The sequence below is a fragment of the Eschrichtius robustus genome, chromosome 14, assembly GCF_028021215.1.
Source record: "Eschrichtius robustus isolate mEscRob2 chromosome 14, mEscRob2.pri, whole genome shotgun sequence".
Classification (NCBI taxonomy): domain Eukaryota; kingdom Metazoa; phylum Chordata; class Mammalia; order Artiodactyla; family Eschrichtiidae; genus Eschrichtius; species Eschrichtius robustus.
Genome location: NC_090837.1, coordinates 27,474,956 through 27,494,054, shown reverse-complemented (window position 1 = coordinate 27,494,054; position 19,099 = coordinate 27,474,956). Strand labels below are relative to the sequence as shown.

General features: G+C 46.5%; 1 protein-coding gene across 2 annotated transcripts in view; it reads left to right on the top strand.

Annotated features, from left to right (window-relative positions):
- Positions 1–19,099, top strand: part of DGCR2 (DiGeorge syndrome critical region gene 2) — a 72,066-nt gene that overhangs the window by 18,903 nt on the left and 34,064 nt on the right. For both annotated transcript variants that reach the window (XM_068562562.1, XM_068562561.1), the window contains exon 2: positions 13,028–13,150. In XM_068562562.1, coding sequence (XP_068418663.1) covers positions 13,028–13,150 — 123 coding nt within the window. The remainder of the gene's footprint in view (positions 1–13,027; positions 13,151–19,099) is intronic.

Here is a 19,099-nt window from a genome sequence, read left to right as displayed (position 1 = left end):
CATAGAAAATTCTAAGGACGCCACCAAAAAACTGCTGGAGCTCATCAATGAACTTTGTAAAGTTGCAGGATACAAAATTAATATACAGAAATCTGTGGCATTTTTATACACTAACACTGAACTGTCAGAGAAATTAAGAAAACAGTCCCATTTACAGTCACATAAAAAAGAATAAACATTTAAAAATGGGCAGAGATGTGAATACATGTTTTTCCAAAGAAAACATACAGATGGCCAATAGGCACATGAAAAGATGCTCAACACCACTAATCATCAGTGAAATGCAGTTCAAAACCACAATGAGATATCACCTCACAGCTGTTGGAATGGCTGTCATCAAAAAGACAACAAATAACAAGTGTTGACAAGGATGTGCAGAAAAGGGAACCTCCGTGCACTGTTGGTGGGAATGTAAATTGGTGCAGCCACTATGGAAAACAGTATGGAGAGTCTTCAAAAAGTTAAAAATAAAACCACCATATACGGTGCAGCAGTTCCACTCCTTGGTATTTATCCAAAGAAAATGAAAATACTAAGTAAAAGAGATATATGCACACCTATGTTTATTGCAACATTGTATACAATAGCCAGGATATGAAAGCAACCTAAGTGTGCCCATCAATTGATGAGTAGATGAAGAAGATGTGGTATATATATATACAGTGGGATATTACTCAGCCATAAAAAGAATAAAATCTTGCCATTTGTATCAACGTGGATGTACCTAGAGGGTCTTATGCTAATTGAAATAAGTCAGAGAAAGACAAATACTGTATGATTTCACTTATATGTTGAATCTAAAAGAAAACAAAACAGGGACTTCCCTGGTGGTCCAGCGGTTAAGACCCTGCCTTCCCAATGCAAGGGGCCCGGGTTCAATCCCTGGTCAGAGAACTAGATCCCGCATGCTGCAACTAAAGATCTTGCATGCCGCAACAAAGGTGCCACGTGCTGCAACTAAGACCCGGCACAGGCAAATAAATAAATAAGTAAATGAATAAATAAAAATTTAAAAAGAGACAAAACAAACAAGTGTAACAAAACAGAAACAGAGTTATAGATACAGAGAAGAAGCAGGTGGTTGCCAGAGGGGAGGGGTAGGGGAAGGAAAGAAATAGGTGAGGGAGATTAAGAGGTTCAAACTTACAGTTGCAATGTAATTGGTTCACAGGTATGAAATATACAACATAGGGAATATGGTCAATAATATTATAATAACTTTGTATGGTGACAGATGGTAGCTGGAGTTGTGATCATTTGAAGTGTATAGAAATATAGAATCACTATGTTATATAACGGAAACTAACATAGTGTTGTAGGTCAGTTATACTTCAAAAACAAAAATTAACTCAGAGAAAAGAGATCAGATTTGTGGTTACCAGAGGCGGGGGTTGGGGAGGGGGAATTGGATGAAGGCAGTCGAAAGGTACAAACTTCCAGTTATAAGATAAATAAGTGCTCAGGATGTAATGTACAACATGATAAATAGAATTAACACTGCTGCGTGTTATGTAGGAAAGTCGTTAAGAGAATAAACCCTAAGAGTTCTCATCACAAGGAAAAAAATGTCTCTGCTTCTTTAATTTTCTGTCTATATGAGATGATTGATATTCACTAAACTTATTGTGATAATCATTTCACGATGTCTGTAAGTCAGATCATTACGGTGCACACCTTAAACTTATACAGTGCTGTTTGTCATTATATCTCAATAAAACCGGGAGAAAAAAATAAAAGTAAAAAGTGTGTGGCATGAGTGTTGGATGAAGCTGCTGGTGGATGTTCCGTCAGAGGCGGATGCTGTAACTCCAGTTCTGCCCACCCCTTTGCCCTGGTCTCCCTCCCAAGTATGCCCCTCCCTCCCTCCCCTGCACCCAGCCCTCATAAAGTGTAGACTTGTTGCCAGTTGCTGTTCGTTCCTTGAGGTGCTGTTGGTTCAGTAGAAATGCGTGGCAATCCTGCCTCTCCTCTCTGGTCCCGTCCTTTTCCTGGGGTCTCCCCTCCTCTTTTAGGCTCACTCACTTGCAGCCAGGCCTTCTTTCCCGAACATCCACCGAGGAGACTCACAGGGCAGGGCAGGCACAGCAGACCAGCCAGTGTCCTGGTTGGGCCGTGTCTGAGGAGAGAAGGTTGCAGGTCATGGTCATGTAGATGTAGATGTAGAACGTGCTTGTCATTTATGAGAAATCAACACTGAACTTCGGCCTTGTCACTTTGTGCTGGTGGGAGCAATGTCCAGCCTTGTGACTCCTCGGCTGATGGGCGGGAGTGGCTGCCGCTCCCCTGGGGCAGGCAGGTGCCGGGAAGCAGGGGGTGTCTTCTCTCCCTCAGGTGGGCTGAGTGAGGGGGAGCCTGGCCCTGGCTCAGTGAAGGGTTTGAAGGTCACAGTGACTGGGGAGCCCCTGGTGGTAGGGAGGCACATCGAAGCATCAGTGGATGTATTTTGAAACCACCACAGGAGCCTTTTCATGTTCACAGTGCTTTGGTGCATCCCTGGCTCTGCAGGTCCCATTGGCAGACAGGCAGCCCTGGTCCCCTGGGGCTTTGTGGGGCTGACCTCTATGGAGGCACTGCGTTTCATGAGTCCTCTGACTTCTGTCTTAACAGAGAGAAAATGGGTCAGAATCAGAAAACTTGGACCCAACCCTCTGAAGGACGATGGGTTAGTCACGCCCCACATCAGAGTGCAGAGCATCCTGACGGGGCGGCTGTGATTCCTGCCTGGATTCCACTTAGCTTTGCTGGCTTCGGGGCTGGGGATCTGGGTCCTATCCTGCTGTGCCAGCCCGACAGGGGACAGGGCAGGTGGGTCAGCCCTTCTGCTGAGGGAGCCAGGCGGCTGAGGTGGGGATAGCATAAGCAGCGAGGTGTCTGGCCTGCCTTTAAACCCCACTGGTAACACTTCAGTCTATAGTTTGCCCTGAGCCATGTGCCTCCGTCTCCCTCTAGAACTCTGGGCCCTCGGGCTTGAGGGTCACAGGCAGCTGGTCTCTGAGCGCCTTGCGGCTTGAAGATCAGATGCCAGTGTCCCTCCTGCTGTGACCCTGACTTCTGCCTGAGCCCAGGGCCGCCCAGGCCTCCTGTCCACGGGGCCTCGACGGGGCGCCGCACCGTTCAGAGCCCTGGGCCTGCCTCTTTCCCCGGGCAGGTCCCTCCAAGAGCATGTTCCTCCTCAGAGGGCCCCGGAGTCATTCCAGGAGACGGAGGACACACATGAAGCTGTGTAGCTGGCCACCTCCTTGGGGCCTCGTGTCCACCACCCTTAGGAGGGGATGGAGCCCAGCAAGGTGGAGTAGGGGTCTTGGCTGACAAGGGGCTTCACTGCAGTCCGGGAGCTGAGGCCTGCGGTTTGTCTCAGGACAGGTCCCTGGGGCTTCTTTCAAAGCTCATCTCCCTGTATATCATGCCAGGAACCTGCTGGAGCCGTGAAGTGATAGCGACTGGGAACCACTGGGAACGGGCCAGGGGTGCTACAGGGGGAGCCGTGGGAATAGCTGAGTCAGGGTTCCCAAGAACATGGGAGGAGGGGGTGCCGGAGGAAGGCTGGAGGCGGCCCTTCACCTCCTGAAAGGGCAAGTGGCACTTGGAACCCGTCGGGAAGGTGGGAGTTGCTGATGTGATCACAGTTGGTTCTAAAACGGCCTCCCAGGCCCTGCTGCCGTGGGTGTTCTGGGGCTACTCCTGCGTGGCTCCTCACAGCGTGACCATGAAGGCACTTGGTCCCTTTGGTTCATGTGTCCCGCTGGGCCCGGCCACACAGGGCTCCCTCCAGGGCACATGCCCCACCTTCCCTGATCGTGGCAGGGGTCCAGCCTAGGGCCTTCCCTGTGGTCACTGGGGGTTCAGGCCCCTTATTCTCAGCCTCTGACCTTGGGACTCAGGTGAGCCCTCTGCAGGGGGCCCGCCTTGCAGGGCGACCCGCGGATCTGCATCTGACTTCTCTGCGTTGTCAGCACTTGTTAGCAGGAACTGGCAGCCCTCATACCCAGGCGCCATGCCTTCTAGCCCTGTGCAGTGCTGCCCAGTGCCCACTGGGCCCCACCCTGAGCTCTTTCCGGGGAAGCATGTGCGAACCACGTTGGGGAGGCCGGGTGGCCTAGGACTGGGCCTGAGGGCCGCTGGGAGCCTGGGCCGTGGTGGCTGGGGAGAGGGGGCCCAACCCGCTCCTGCACTTCTGGGCTGAGTTTTGATTTCCCAAGTGATGGGCTTCTGCTGTATGCCATTTTCCTCTATTTCTCTTTTTTAATAAATTTATGTATTTTTGGCTGCGTTGGGTCTTCGTTGCTGTGCGCAGGCTTTTTCTAGTTGCGGCAAGCGGGGGCTACTTTTCATTGTGGTGTGCGGGCTTCTCATTGCAGTGGCTTCTCTTGTTACGGAGCACGGGCTCTAGGCGCTCGAGCTTCAGTAGTTGTGGCGCTCGGGCTCTAGAGCACAGGCTCAGTAGTTGTAGTGCACAGGCTTAGTCCGCGGCATGTGGGATCTTCCCAGACCAGGGCTCAAACCCGTGTCCCCTGAATTGGCAGGTGGATTCTTAACCACTGGTGCCACCAGGGAAGTCCCCCTCTACTTCTTTCTTTTTTTTTTTTTTTTTTTTTGGCCGCGCCATATGGCATGTGAGATCTTAGTTCCTTGACCAGGGATTGAACCCGGGCCTGGGCAGTGAAAGCACAGAGTCCTAACCACTGGTCCGCCATGTAAGTCCCTTCCTCTATTTCTTTGTGGGTAAATGTTGAGAGGAAATCAGTTCCAGACAATTTAGGCCATGTACTAAATTTCACACAGAAACCTGAGACAGCTCACTTTACATAATTTAAAATGAGGCCAAGACTTGCTGACAAAGAAGAAATTGAATCTAGAGAAAGAATCTACTGCAGAGACATGACATTTCTACAGGGCACGAGTCCTCCAGGCCCCAGACATCGCGTGGTTAAAGCAGTAGCTCTGGGCTTCCCTGGTGGCGCAGTGGTTGAGAATCCGCCTGCCAATGCGAAGGACACGGGTTCGGGCCCTGGTCCAGGAAGATCCCACATGCTGCGGAGCAACTAAGCCCGTGCACCACAACTACTGAGCCTGCACTCTAGAGCCCGCGAGCCACAACTACTGAGCCCGCGCTCTAGAGCCTGCGAGCCACAACTACTGAGCCCATGCGCCTAGAGCCCACGCTCCACAAGAGAAGCCAACTCAATGAGAAGCCTGTGCACACAACGAAGAGTAGCCCCCGCTCGCCGCAACTAGAGAAAAAGCCCGTGCACAGCAACGAAGACCCAATGCAGCCAAAGATAAAAATAAATAAATAAATAAATTTATTTTTTAAAAAAAAAGCAGTAGCTCTCCCCATGTGGCTGGGGTTTCTAGGACTCCAAGAGGTCAGATGATTTTCATGACAGCACCAAGGGGTCCTCTGCCTCTCTCTCCCTCTCACAGGTGCAGAGTGCTGTTTCCAGAGGCTACCTGATGTGATGGCCAATGGGATATGTGCTTGGGATTCTCTCTCTTTTCATTCATTCATTCATTCATTCATTTATTCTCTCTCCTTTCTTTTAAAGGGTTTTTAAAAATTGTGGTAAAATTCACATGACATCAGGTTTACCACTTTAACCATTTTAAGTGTACAGGTCAGTGTAAGTACATTGGCAGTGGTGTGCAGCCATCACTGCCATTCATCTCCAGAACTTTTTCATCTTCCCAAACTGAAGCTCTGTCCCCATCAGACAAAAGCTCCCCATCCCCAACCCCCGTCCACTGACAACCTCTTCTGTTTTCTGTCTCTGTGGATTTGACTGCTCCAGGGACTTCATGTAAGTGGAGTCGTACAGTACTTGTCTTCCTGTGTCTGGCTTGTTTCACTGAGTATAATGTCCTCAAGGTTCATCCACATTGTAGCATGTGTCAGAATTTGCTTCCTTTTTATGACCCAGTAATATTCCATTGTATGGACAGGCCGCAGCTTGTTTATCCATCATCTGTTGCTGGACACCTGGGTTGTTCCTCCTCTTGGCTCTGGTGAGTCATGCTGCTGTGAGCATCAGAGGACAGGTGTCTGTGAGTCCTGGCGTTCAGTTCTCTTGGACACATACCTAGGAGTGGGATTGCTGGCTCCTGTAGTAACTCTGTGTTTAAGCTTTTTTTTTTTCTTATATTGGAGTATAGGTGATTTACAATGTAGTGTTAGTTTCAGGTGTACAGCAAAGTGATTCAGTTATACATATATCCATTCTTTTTTCAGATTCTTTTCCCATATAGGTTATTACAGAGTATTGAGTAGAGTTCCTTGTGCTATACAGGAGGTCCTGGTAGTGTGTATATGTTAATCCAGCCTCTTAATTTATCCCTCCCCCTGACCTTTCCCCTTTGGTAACCATAAGTTTGTTTTCTAAGTCTGTGAGTCTGTTTCTGTTTTGTAAATAAGTTCATTTGTATCATTTTTAGATTCCACATGTAAGTGATATCATATGGTATTTGTTTTTCTTTGTCTGACTGCACTTAGTGTGATAATCTCTAGATCCATCCATGTTGCTGCAAACGGCATTATTTCATTCTTTTTTTATGGCTGAGTAATATTCCATTGTATATATGTACCACATCTTTATCCATTCATCTGTTGATGGACATTTAGGTTGCTTCCATGTCCTGGCTATTGTAAATAGTGCTGCAGTGAACATTGGGGTGCATGTATCATTTCAAAGTATGGTTTCCTCCAGATATATGCCCAGGAGTGGGATTGCCGGATCATATGGTAGCTCTATTTTTAGTTTTTGAGGAACCTCCGTACTGTTCTCCATAGTAACTGCACCAGTTTACCTCCCACCAATAGTGTGGGAGGGGTCCTTTTTCTCCACACCCTCTCCAGCGTTTATGATGTGTTTGACCTTTTGAGTAAATGCTTGGGAAGCTTGTGTTTACACAGTTTCTCAGCTTTAATTTCCAATACAGTAAATGTTGATAGATGTATCCCATATAAACAAAAGATGTTTGGTGTCCTCAGAATTTTTAAGAGTATAAAAAGGTTTTGAAATGAAAAGATTTGAGAACTAGTGTGAAAGAAGTTCGTATTTTGGTGTTGTGGCCTTGCACGTACATGATGAGGGCATGGATTATTTCAAAAAGCATGAACAATCCATTGTCTAGAATAGCCAGCCAGGAGATAGTCATCACAAGAGGGGGCTGGGACAGGACCTTGGTGAAGCCAGTAGTGGAAAGAGGGGGGGACGATTTTGAGCAGCTTTGTACATGGCAGAAATTGTGCTGGATGCTTTACAAGGGGACCCGGAGGATATTGAGGAAGAAAGGAAAGGGAATGTTGATTTACAGCTGGAGTAACACCAGTGAGACCCTCGGGAATCCCCAGCGGACACAGTAAGCAGCTGACCGTGTGTTGGTCCCCGCCTGGCATGCGAGGCAGGCTGTGCCACGTACTGGCTCTTCCTGCTCCGTTGACCACACTAGCGCAATCACCTGGAGGGTTGCCCAGCATGAAGTGGTGCTTGGCAAATATTTTTTGAATGAGCAATTCACATGTGTTAACCAGTGAGTCACAGGTTGGATTGCTTTCTGAACAGCCCCTGCACTGTGCAGGTGAGTCAGGAAGGGAAAGAACCTTCCCGGGGATATCAGAACTGATGACGCTTTGTTAGCGACTTAAAGAACAGAGTAGTTCAGTTCGGCAGACATTCAGTGGGCACCTCCCTGTGTTAGGTGCTGGGTATGGGTAGGTTTATTTCGACACTTAACTCTAGAACAGGGTTTGGCAAACTGCAGCCTGCAGCTGGCTGCTCGTTTTGGTCTTCTTTTGTCTTACACGTTGCTGCATCTCAGTGGTTCATTCCTTTTTACTGCTGAGTAGTATTCCATGGTATGGCTCCACTGCAGTTTGCTTATCCATTCAGTTGTTTGGGGCATTTGGGTTGTTTCCAGCTTTTGGCTATTGCAAATAATGTTACTCTGAACATGTCTCTGTATGGTCATATACTTCTCTTGGATAAATCCCTAGGAGTGGAATGACTGTGTCATATGGTAGATATATATTCAGCCTTTTAGAAACTGTCAAACTGTTTTCCACAGTAGTTGTACCATTTTTACATTCCCACTAGCACTGTAGGAGAGTTCTAATTACCTCACATATTGTCAGCTCTTGGTATCGTCATTTTTCATTTTAGCCATTCTAATATGTAATGGTATCTCATTAGGACTTTAATTTGCATTTCCTTAATGAGTAATGATGTTGAGCATCTTTTTATGTGTTTTTGCCATCTGTATATCTTCTTCGGTTAATTGTGCATTCTTTTTTTTTTTTATTTTTGGCCATGCCTCAAGGCTTACGGGATTTTAGGTCTCCAACCAGGGATTGAACCTGGGGCCCTGGCAGCCTGGCAGTGAGAGCACCGAGTCCTAACTACTGGACCGCCAGGGAATTCCCTAGTTAATTGTCCATTAAAATCTTTTGCCCATTTAAAAAATTGGGTGAGTTGTTTTCTTTTGAGAATATGAGAGTTCTCAAAAGAAATACGAGAGTTCTTTATATATTCTGGATACAAATCCTTTATCAGATGTGTGATTTACAGTTCTCTCCCAGTATGCAACTTTTATTTTTATTCTCTTAACAATGTCTTTTGAAAAGGAAAGTTCTCTATTTTAATGAAGTCCAATTTATCAACTTTTTCTTTTATGGATTATACTTCTGGTGTAGGTATCTAAGAAATCTTTGCCTCATCCAAGGTCGCAAAGATTTTCTCCTATGTTTTCTTCTAGAAGTTTTATAGTCTTAGGTTTTACTTTTAGCTCTGTGATTTATTCTGAGTTAATTTTTGGCACAAGAAATGGATCACAGTTTTTCTTTTCTTTTTTTAAATGGCTATCCAGTTGTTATTTTCTCTGTTTTCTTGTGTCATCAATTTTCTCTCTGATCTTTTTTTACTTCTTGGCTGATGCTTACTTTGGGTTCATTTGTTCTTCTGATTTCTTAAAGTGGCAGCTGAGGTCATTGATTTGAGACCTTTCTTCTTTTCTGATATAGGAATTTTAAACATTTAAAAATATTTATTTGTTTGTTTACAGCTGTGTTGGGTCTTTGTTGCTGCACGCAGGCTTTCTCTAGTTGCCGTGAGCAGGGGCTACTCTTCGTTGCAGTGCATGGGCTTCTCATTGCAGTGGCTTCTTGTTGTGGAGCACGGGCTCTAGGCGCTCAGGCTTCAGTAGTTGTGGTGCACGGGCTTAGTAGCTCCTCGGCTTGTGGGATGTTCCCAGACCAGGGCTCGAACCCTCATCCCCTGCATTGGCAGGTGGATTCTTAACCACTGCGCCACCAGGGAAGTCCCCTGATATAGAAATTTAATGCAATACATTTGCCTCTGTGAACTGCTTTAGTTGCATTTCACAAATTTTCATTAAATTAAAATGCTTTCTAATCTCCCTTTTCATTTCTCCTTTGACTCATAGGCTATTTAGAAGTATGTCAGTTGTTTTCCATACAGTTGGGGGATTTCCCAGACATCTTTCTGCTGTTGATTTTTTTTAATAATTTATTTATTTATTTTTGGCTGAGTTGGGTCTTCATTGCTGTGCACGGACTTTTCTCTAGTTGCAGTGAGCAGGGGCTACTCTTCGCTGCGGTGCGCAGGCTTCTCATTGCAGTGGCTTCTCTTGTTGCGGAGCACGGGCTCTAGGCGTGCGGGCTTCAGTAGTTGTGGCACACACGCTCAGTAGTTGTGGCTCACAGGCTCTAGAGCGCAGGCTCAGTAGTTGTGCACGGGCTTAGTTGCTCGGTGGCATGTGGGATCTTCCCAGACCAGGGCTCGAGCCCGTGTCCCCTGCATTGGCAGGCGGATTCTTAACCACTGTGCCACCAAGGAAGCCCCTGCTGTTGATTTTTAATTTAATTCCATTGTGATCAAGCCACACACTTAAATTTGAACCTTTATGAATGTATTGAGATTTGTTTTATGGCTCGTATATTTATCTATTATGGTTAATGTTTTGTACGCATGTGAAAAGATTGTGTATTCTGCTGTAGTTGGGCAGAGATTTCTGTGAATGTCGGTTGGGTCCAGCTGGTTGATAGTGTTGTTCAGGTTGTCTGTATCCTTGCTGATTTTCTTTTTTTTTAAAGATTTATTTATTGATTGATTGATTGATTGCTATGTTGGGTCTTCGTTTCTGTGCTAGGGCTTTCTCTAGCTGCGGCAAGTGGGGGCCACTCTTCATCGCGGTGCGCGGGCCTCTCACTATCGTGGCCTCTCTTGTTGCGGAGCACAGGCTCCAGACGCGCAGGCTCAGCAGTTGTGGTTCACGGGCCCAGTTGCTCCACGGCATGTGGGATCCTCCCAGACCAGGGCTCGAACCCGTGTCCCCTGCATTAGCAGGCAGATTCTCAACCACCGCGCCACCAGGGAAGCCCCCCTTGCTGATTTTCTGTCTGCTTGTTCTATCAGTTATTGAGAGAAGGGATTGAAGTTGATTGTGGATTTGTCTATTAGCAGTTACAGCAGTTTTTCCTTCATTTAAAGCTCTGCTATAGATGCAGAGACATTTAAGGTTATTATGTCCTTTATCACTATTACATACCTTCTTCATTCCTCGTAATATTATTTTCCCTGAAGTCTCCTTTGTGTGGTATTAATACAGCCACCCCTGGGACTTCCCTGGTGGTGCAGTGGTTAAGAATCTGCCTGCCAATGCAGGGGACACGGGTTCGAGCCCTGGTCCAGGAAGATCCCACATGCCACAGAGCAACTAAGCCCGTGCGCCACAACTACTGAGCCTGCGCTCTAGAGCCCACAAGCCATAACTACTGAGCCCGTGTGCCACAACTACTGAAGCCCATGCGCCGAGAGCCCGTGCCCCGCAACAAGAGAAGCCACTGCAATGAGAAGCATGCCCACCACAACGAAGAGTAGTCCCTGCTCACCGCAACTAGAGGAAGCCCCCATGCAGCAACAAAGACCCAACGCAGCCAAAAAATAAATCAAAAAAAAATATATATATAAATATATATATATACAGCCACCTCTGCTTTCTTTTGATCCGTGTTAGCATGACATATCTTTGTCCATTGTTTCATATTTACCTATTTGTGTCCTTATGTAAAGTGGGTTTCTTTTAGACACATGTAGTTTCATCGTGCTTTTTTACCTATGTAACAAATTCTGCCTTTTAGTTAGGGTGTTTCGATCACCCCATATGTTTATTGATCAGGCAAATTTGATAACAGTCTACCATTTTGTCGTTTGTTTTCTATTTGTGCCAACTGTTGTTTCCTTTTCCCTTTGTTTATTCTTCCTTTAGGTTGAGTATGTTTTGTTCCTTTTGTCTTCCTCGTTGGCTTATTTGCTGTAGCTCTTGTGTTAGCTTAGTGATATTCAACTTTAACTTATCGCATTTATGGGACAGACCACTTTACCTGTAGTGTTAGAGCCTTTAAACGGTATGCTTCAGTTTCTCCCTTCCTGGCTTTTGTGCTGCTGTTGTCACAATTTTACTTCCACTCAGGTTATAAACCCCACAATGGAGTATGTGTGCATTTGCTTTAAATGCCTCCAGGTTGGCAGTCTTTTCTTTTTTCCTCTCAGACTGAGAAGTGTTGTTCCAGCGTCTTCCAGCTTGTGTTGTTTCTAGTGAGAAATCTGCTGTCATCTTTACTTTGTTTTTCTGTGCATCATGTCTTTTTTATCTGCTTTTAAGACTTTTCTCCTTATTGCTGGTTTTAGGCAATTTGATTATGATGTGCCCTGGCGTATTTTTCTCTCTGTTTCTTCTGTCTGCGGTTCATCAAGCTACTTGGATCTGTGGGTTTATAGTTTTCATCAAATTGGGGAATTTTTCTGCCATTGTTTTTTCAAATATTTTTTCTGTTTCCCCTCCATGTACATGTGTGCGGGTGGCTTGAAGTGGTCCCAGAGCCACAATTCATTTTTTTCTAGCCTTCTTTCCTTTCTGTTAGAGTTTCTGTTGTCTGTGCAGTGTGTTTGTATCTCTCACAGTAGGTTTCTTTCTTTGTATCGTCCATATCTCTACTTAACATGTTTAATCTTTCCTCTAACTTCTTCAATATTTGCAATACAGTTATAATAATTCTTAATGTTTTTATCTTTTCTGTCATTTCTGCCATTTCTGGATTGATTTTTTTTTCCTCCTCATTTTGGTCATAATTTTCTGTTTGCATACCTGGTAATTTTTTTATTGGATGGCAGACTGTGAATTTTGACTTTCTGAGTTCTGCATATTTCTGCATATTCCTATAAATATTCTTGAGCTTTGTTTTAGGATGTGACTTGCAAACAGTTTGGTCATTTCAGCTCTTCATTTTAATCTTGGTTAGTCAGGACTAGGGCAGCATTTAGCCTAGAGTTAATTTTTCCCCACTAACCAGGCAAGACTCTTCTGCATCTTGACCCAGTGCCCCATGAATTAGAAGTTTTTTCCAGTGTGGATCCTGAGAACAAGCGCTTTTGTGGCCCTGATGAGCTTCAGTGATTGTTATTGTTCCCTCTTACCCCAAGGATGGTCTCTCCCCAGCCGTGCCTGCTGACGGCACACCTGAGAGCCAGGGCGGGCGGGTGGCAGGAGCTGGCTGACCCCTGCCTCAGTCAGGCCCTTCGATACTGAGTTACTCAGTGTTTTGTCTGGTCCCCTATTACAGTTGCTTCCAGAAACCACTGCCCATTGTACCTTCCTTAAAGCACAGGTCTTGTCATGTCACTTACTGGCTAAATCACCTTTGCTCCATACAACATGCGACCTGAAGTTCGAAATACCTTCCTCCCACCTGTCCCCGTGGTCTCGGTTCGTGGCGGGCTCCCCTGTTCCTCCCCTCCTGTGCCATCCTGTGCACCTTGTGAAGCCTCGGGAGCCCCGTGCCCCCACCTCATCCAGGCAGTGGCCTGGGGCCCCGGGTGGGGGTGGCCTCTCCCCCTGCATTCACCTAGTGTGCTGGCACCTCTGTCTGGTCAGTGTCTGTGTCACCCCTGCCCCGTGTGCTCAGAGGTGCAGGTGGCGCCGCATCCTCAACAGCCTCTTGCCTTTGGTCCCACAGAGCTGCGGTGCAACCCAGGCCAGTTTGCCTGTCGCAGCGGCGCCATCCAGTGCATCCCCCTCCCCTGGCAGTGTGACGGCTTGGTGACCTGTGAGGATGAGAGTGATGAAGCCGACTGTCCAGGTGAGTGACGGGCCGGGGGACGCGTGTGGTGGCCGCCCTCCCCTCCTCCCTCTCTCTTTCTGTGTCTCTTTAAAAAATACATGCCCATTGCCGGCAGGTCCCAGCGCAGCCGATTGCAGGGCCAGGGCCATGGGGGGCATGAGGGGGCCCAAGAGGCCACGTCTGGGGGCACTGCGGCCCACAGCGAGCCCCTGGGTGGCAGCCCTGGTGACCAGTCGTGGCCCTCCTGCCATCCTGCTCTCTCGGGCCCCAGAGACAGGGGTGGATGCCACACGAAGTCTGAGTTGCGGCTCCTTTGCTCGGTTCTGCTCCCGTCCCCTCGATGAGGGTTGCCCCCAAGAGCAGCGTGTTCACAGCAGCCCTGGCTCTCAGCTTGGTCCAGGGTGTGTGCGTGTGCCTGTGACACACACACATAGCACACTCATCTGCTGAAGACCTGGGTGTCGGCTCGAGGGGTTGGACAGTATCTGCCTGTGAAGGTGACCGTTGAGAGACGACCCCTCCCGGTCGTCCTGGAGCCTGTTCTGGCTTGGCTGTCTCGTGCGTGTCTCTGGTTGAGGCGTCTGTCTTTCTGGTGACATTGGGGATGGTGGCGGCCAGGCTGGGAGCCTCCAGGGCAGGCCCGTGTCTGGGAGCCCACCCGGTCATTGAATATCTTTGTGCGTGCGGGGTGCAGGCAGGGGCTCAGCTGTGACCTTCCTGATGTGGTGAAGTTTAAGTAAATCTGTGGGAAGTCCTAGCTGTGCTAGGTCTGGCTGCTTTTGAACTTAGACTGCGGGACTTCTTGAGTGACCACAAGAGATTATTTCATTGTCCCACTAAAAGGCTGCTAAAATTATAACAAGAGTAGAAAAGATGTAAAACCACAGGGACCAAGAAAATGGGAAAAGATGACACAGTAGATCAGTAATTTCAGCAGTATTTTGGGGAGGTAGAAAGCAGATGGTGTGCCTGATGCAGTCTGGGCCTTCAGGACAGTCCCTGCCTTTCAGGGGCTGGAGCTGTCTTACCCAGACCCCCTGCCAGAGGCTTCTGGTGTTGTTTAGCCCCTGAGATGCATTCCTGTGACATTTGGAAGGTGGAAGGGAGGGGGCCCCTTCTTCCCCTGGGCACAGTGTGGGTGTGTGGGCTCAGACAGTGGGAGCGTGGCAGGGCTGCAGAGTGGCGGTGGTCCCGGCAGCATTTTCTGCTCAGCGGTGGGTGGCAGACTGGCCTGCTTGCTCTCAGCTGCAGCACAGAGGGGGCATTGACGGTTAGAGGTGGCCCATTTTCTTTGTGCGTCCCCCAGCCTTGTCAGTTGTTTGAAAGCACAAATTCCCTTCGTGTTGGAAATACCTACGTGGTCCCTGCTCTCCTGAGTGAACCATGTCTGATACAAATGGGAATGTAAAAGTTTTACTGGAGAATTCACAGCTTTATTAAGAGACATTAAAGAAGACTTGAATAAGTAGAGACAGGGTGTTCTTAGCAAGGAAGGCTCAGTGTGGTAAAGCTGCCTGTTCTGCTTATATTGATCTGTGGATTCAGTGTTCTGGGAAATACGATAAGTCAGTTCTAAAACCCGTGGAAGGATAAAGTCCTAATATCGTTTGTCCACTTTGAAGAAGAGAAAGAAGCACGCACCAGCCTTGCCAGTGCTGAGGCTTCCTTCACAATTGGCTCAGGGATTGGCTGGTGAGACAGAAGAGCTGCCAGAAATGGACCAGAGAAACTTGATTTGAGACAGAAGTGGATTACCCCTCACTAGACAAAGGATGGAGTCCGAAAGGAATGCCGTCAGATCCCTGATGAACAGTGTACGAAAGATCGGTTTCAGGTTACTTGAAGAAAAACTCCTGGAAGACCGTAGAGGAGAATACCTTTATGACCTTGGTAGGGAAGGTTTTTTTAAGTCACAAAAAATGTTAACTCTTAAATAGAAACGACCAGTTTTACCAGATTAAAATTAAGTTCTCCCCTTTATCAAAAAGCCCCAATAAAGAATGTGAACAGACAAGTACAGAGTGGGAAGCCTATAAAGGATTATAATCCAGCGTGTGTAGAGGACTCCTGCGGATGGACAAAAGACAGTCAGGCATGTCAACGAACAAGAAAAACGAACAAGAATGGTGGCTAAACACATAAAGAGATGTCCTACCTCATTAGTATCCAGAGGTGACAGTGAGCTCCCACTTTGCAGATACTTAGATTGGCGAAACTGAGAACGTCTGACAAACCCGGGTGTTGGAGGTCTTTGGGCTGCTGGCGAGAGGGGTGCACTGACACACCCACTTTGGAAAACAGGCATTAACCTGCAAAGCTGAACATCCTCATATTCTGTGGTCCAGGATTGCCATTTGGGGGAAGCTCTGGAGAAATTTTTGCAGTGCTGTTCATACTAATGTACAGCTTGGAAACAACCCAAATGTGTGTTCACACAGCGGAGTATTTGATCCAGCGACAGCAGGTGCCTGTTAGGTTCCTGTAGCAACACGGAAACTCTTAAAGCAGAATGTAGGTGACAGGGCAAGTTGCCCAAAAGTACACACAGCACAGTAAAGACAAGCATAACTGAGCACCGTCTCATTTTCAGATACATCCGCGTGTGGTAAACCAAGAGGAAGAAAGGCTGAACAGCCCAGATACACAAAACCCGGGCTTCCGGTTCCTTGCTGGTGGGGAGACAGAGGGGTCAGCGTGGGAGGAGCAGACGTTGGGGTGCAGCCCTGTAGCAGATGACCGACTTAGCAGGGGCTTGGGGGTTCATGACGTACTTTATTACTAGGCTTTACATCTTACATAAGTGCTGCATGTACTCTTTGGAATGCTTCAGATATTAGACAGCCTTGTTTGTTTTTTAAGAAAAGCCAATGGAAAGAAAGTGAAAACTGATGTGGCGGAGAAAGTGCAGCCGCGGGCCTGCTTGGGGAAGAGAACACCAGGAAGTGAGCCAGTTTGCCCAGCAGGCCCTAAATGCCCAGTCTGGTGGGCATCTGGCTGGGGGTGGCTGGGCTTCCTCACTTCCTCACTTTCTCCACGGGGCTAGATGACTCTTCCATGGCAGACATGAAGCTTATTTTCCAGACTTTGGCCGTCCAGTATGGTAGCTACGAGTCATGTGTGGCTTCTGAGTGCCTGAAATGTGGCCGTTTCCAACTAAGATGCATCACAACTGTAAAGTATACACTGAATATCAAAGAGTTAGTACAAAAAAGTAAAACACCTCATTAATACTTTTTAATATTTATTACATGTTGAAATTATAGTACTTTGGATATATTGGGTTAAATACAATTATTAAAATTAATTTCATCTCTTTTGAAATGTTGCTTGCATTATATTTCTGTTAGATAGCACTTGGACTTACAGTCTGCAGAATAGGAGGCACCAGGCTCAGCAGAGGGGAGCCATGGAGGTGGAAAACAGAGGAATTAAGAGAAATTCTCTATGGGGATAGATGAGACCCTTGACCATATCTTCTGCCCTGCTCCCCAAATGGTCTGTTTCCTTAGGCAGGGGGTTGTGCGAGTCTTTTCTGGAGAAATTGGCGCATCATGGACGAGGTAGAAGCGGTATCAACAAGCTGGAGGGTTCCCACCTTGAACTCACCTGAACCCTACCAGCACCTGGCCCACGAGTGCCCACAGAGCCTCTGGCAAGCTGGACCACCTTCCTCTTAAACATGAAAGACAGCCAGTGCTCTCTAGATTCTGGAAGAAAACAGCCACGGGATGCTCCCTGGACTCTGGATAGAGCATCCTAGACCAAAAGGACCAGCACAGAGTGGCTGAGGTAGCTAACTCTGCTGTGTGTAAAACAGCGGTTAAATGTGGGGGCTCAGAACCAAGCTGCCTGGGCTGGTTCCCCGCCTCTGCCTCCTCCGGCTGTAGTCTTGTGGGCAAGATGCTTTTTGAACTTCATTGTCCTCACCTGTGAGATGGGGGATAATAGTGCCTACCTTGGGGTTGCTAGAGGATTGATGTACACAAGGTGCTTAGAGCAGAACACAGCACTCAGCAATCCCTCACTATATGTTAGCTCTTATTTTATTAATTCAGGGAGTAAAAGAAAACTTTAGCAATATATTCTTCTTTTTTTTTTGGCTGCGCCACACGGTATAGCAGTATATTCTGATGTCAGCAAAATGGCTGTCTCAGAAACTTCAGACCCCCATTCTGCCATGCATACATTCAAAAAGCAACTAGAGGATGGCTAAAATAACTTCATGGAAGCTCTGGAAAACGGTCAGAGTCTATAGCAACCATGGGAACACCCAATCAGGAAAAAGCCACATTCAAGTGGTAGGAAATATCATGGCATTTTTACTCACCCTTGCCCCACTTCCTCCCCCAGTGGCACAGCACAGTCTAAAAGAAGCAACAACCCAATTCCAAATTCCTTGCCTCCAACCAGAGGGAGCAGAGTGACCTTATTTGCAACATTCTGACCTGTCTGGGGGCTGCCTGAGGGACTGATGTCTGTTTTTTCTGACTTGGAGCTCAGATAGGGAAAAATTACATAGTTTGGATCTCAGCCTGCAAAAAAGTGCAGAAAGTGTCAAGCAATGCTCACAAAAACTGGGTACAGACCTGCAGATGCCTGGGGCAAGGGACTATGGGTGGAGGAATACAGTAGTACATCCAAGACCCTGAGAAGCAGGTGACTGGCTCTGGGAAATCAAGACATTTTAAAGCAGGCATATATACTTAAGAATCAAAAGAAGGTCACACACAGGACCAGACACAATGCAAGTGCAGAAAAGACCTAAGAACACCTTAAGCCTTCACCCTGAGCTGGTCTCAAGGCTTAGAACAAACCCTGCTAATTAATGAAGGTCTTCCCCAATACAGAGCCAGTCTGCAAAGATTGGGAGAGGATTTATTCAAATGCCTAATTTTCAACAACAACAAAATAACAGACATACAAAGAAACAGGAGAACACAGCCCATTTGAAGGAAGAAAATTATGTGGCAGATACTATCCCTCAAGAAACAGTGGGCCTCAGACATACTAAACAAAGGCTTTAAAACTACCATCTTAAATGTGCTCAAAGAGGTGAAGGAAAACATGGACAAAAAACTAAACTGAATTGAAAACTTCACTAGAAGCATTCAGCAGCAGGCTCCAGCAGGCAGAAGAAAGACTAGGTGAGCTTGAAAACTGAACATTTGAAATTACTGAGTGTTTGGAACAAAAAGAACAAAGAAAGGTGAACAGAGCCTTGGGGACTTACAGGATCACCCAACAACAACCAACAGAATGCACATCTTTTTACTCAAATGCACATTGAACATTCTCTAGGCTAGACCATATGTTAGGCCACAAAATAAGTCTGAACAAATTTAAAAGATTGAAATCATATAAATCACAGTGGAATGAAACTATAATAGGTATCAACAGTAGAAGGAAAACTGGAACATTCACAAATACATGGAAATTCAACAACATACTCTTAAACATTCATGAGTCAAGAAGAAATCACACAGGAAATTAGAAAATATCTTGAGGTAAATGAAAATGAAAAGAACAAACCATGGACTTCCCTGGTGGCACAGTAGTTAAGAATCTGCCTGCCAATAAATAAATAAACAAATAAATTTATTTAAAAGAAAAGAAAACAACAAACCAAAACTTAGGGGCTGCAGCAAAAACAGTACTAAGAAGGAAATATGTAGCTGTAAATACTTATATTAAGAAAGAGAGAGAGAGTGTCAGCTGGAGGGAGGGAGGAAGGGTCTCAAATCAACAATCTAACTTTACACCTTAAGGAAGTAGAAAAAGAAGAACAAACTAAACTCAGTGCTAGCAGAAGGAAGAAAATAATAAAGATCAGAACAGAGGTAAACAGAATAGAAAAACAGTAGAGAAAATCAACAAAACCAAAGGTCAACAAAATTGACAAACCTTTAGCTAGATTGACTAAAGAGAAAAGACTCAGCTTCTTCGTAAAAACACCGAATGGCGAGTGAC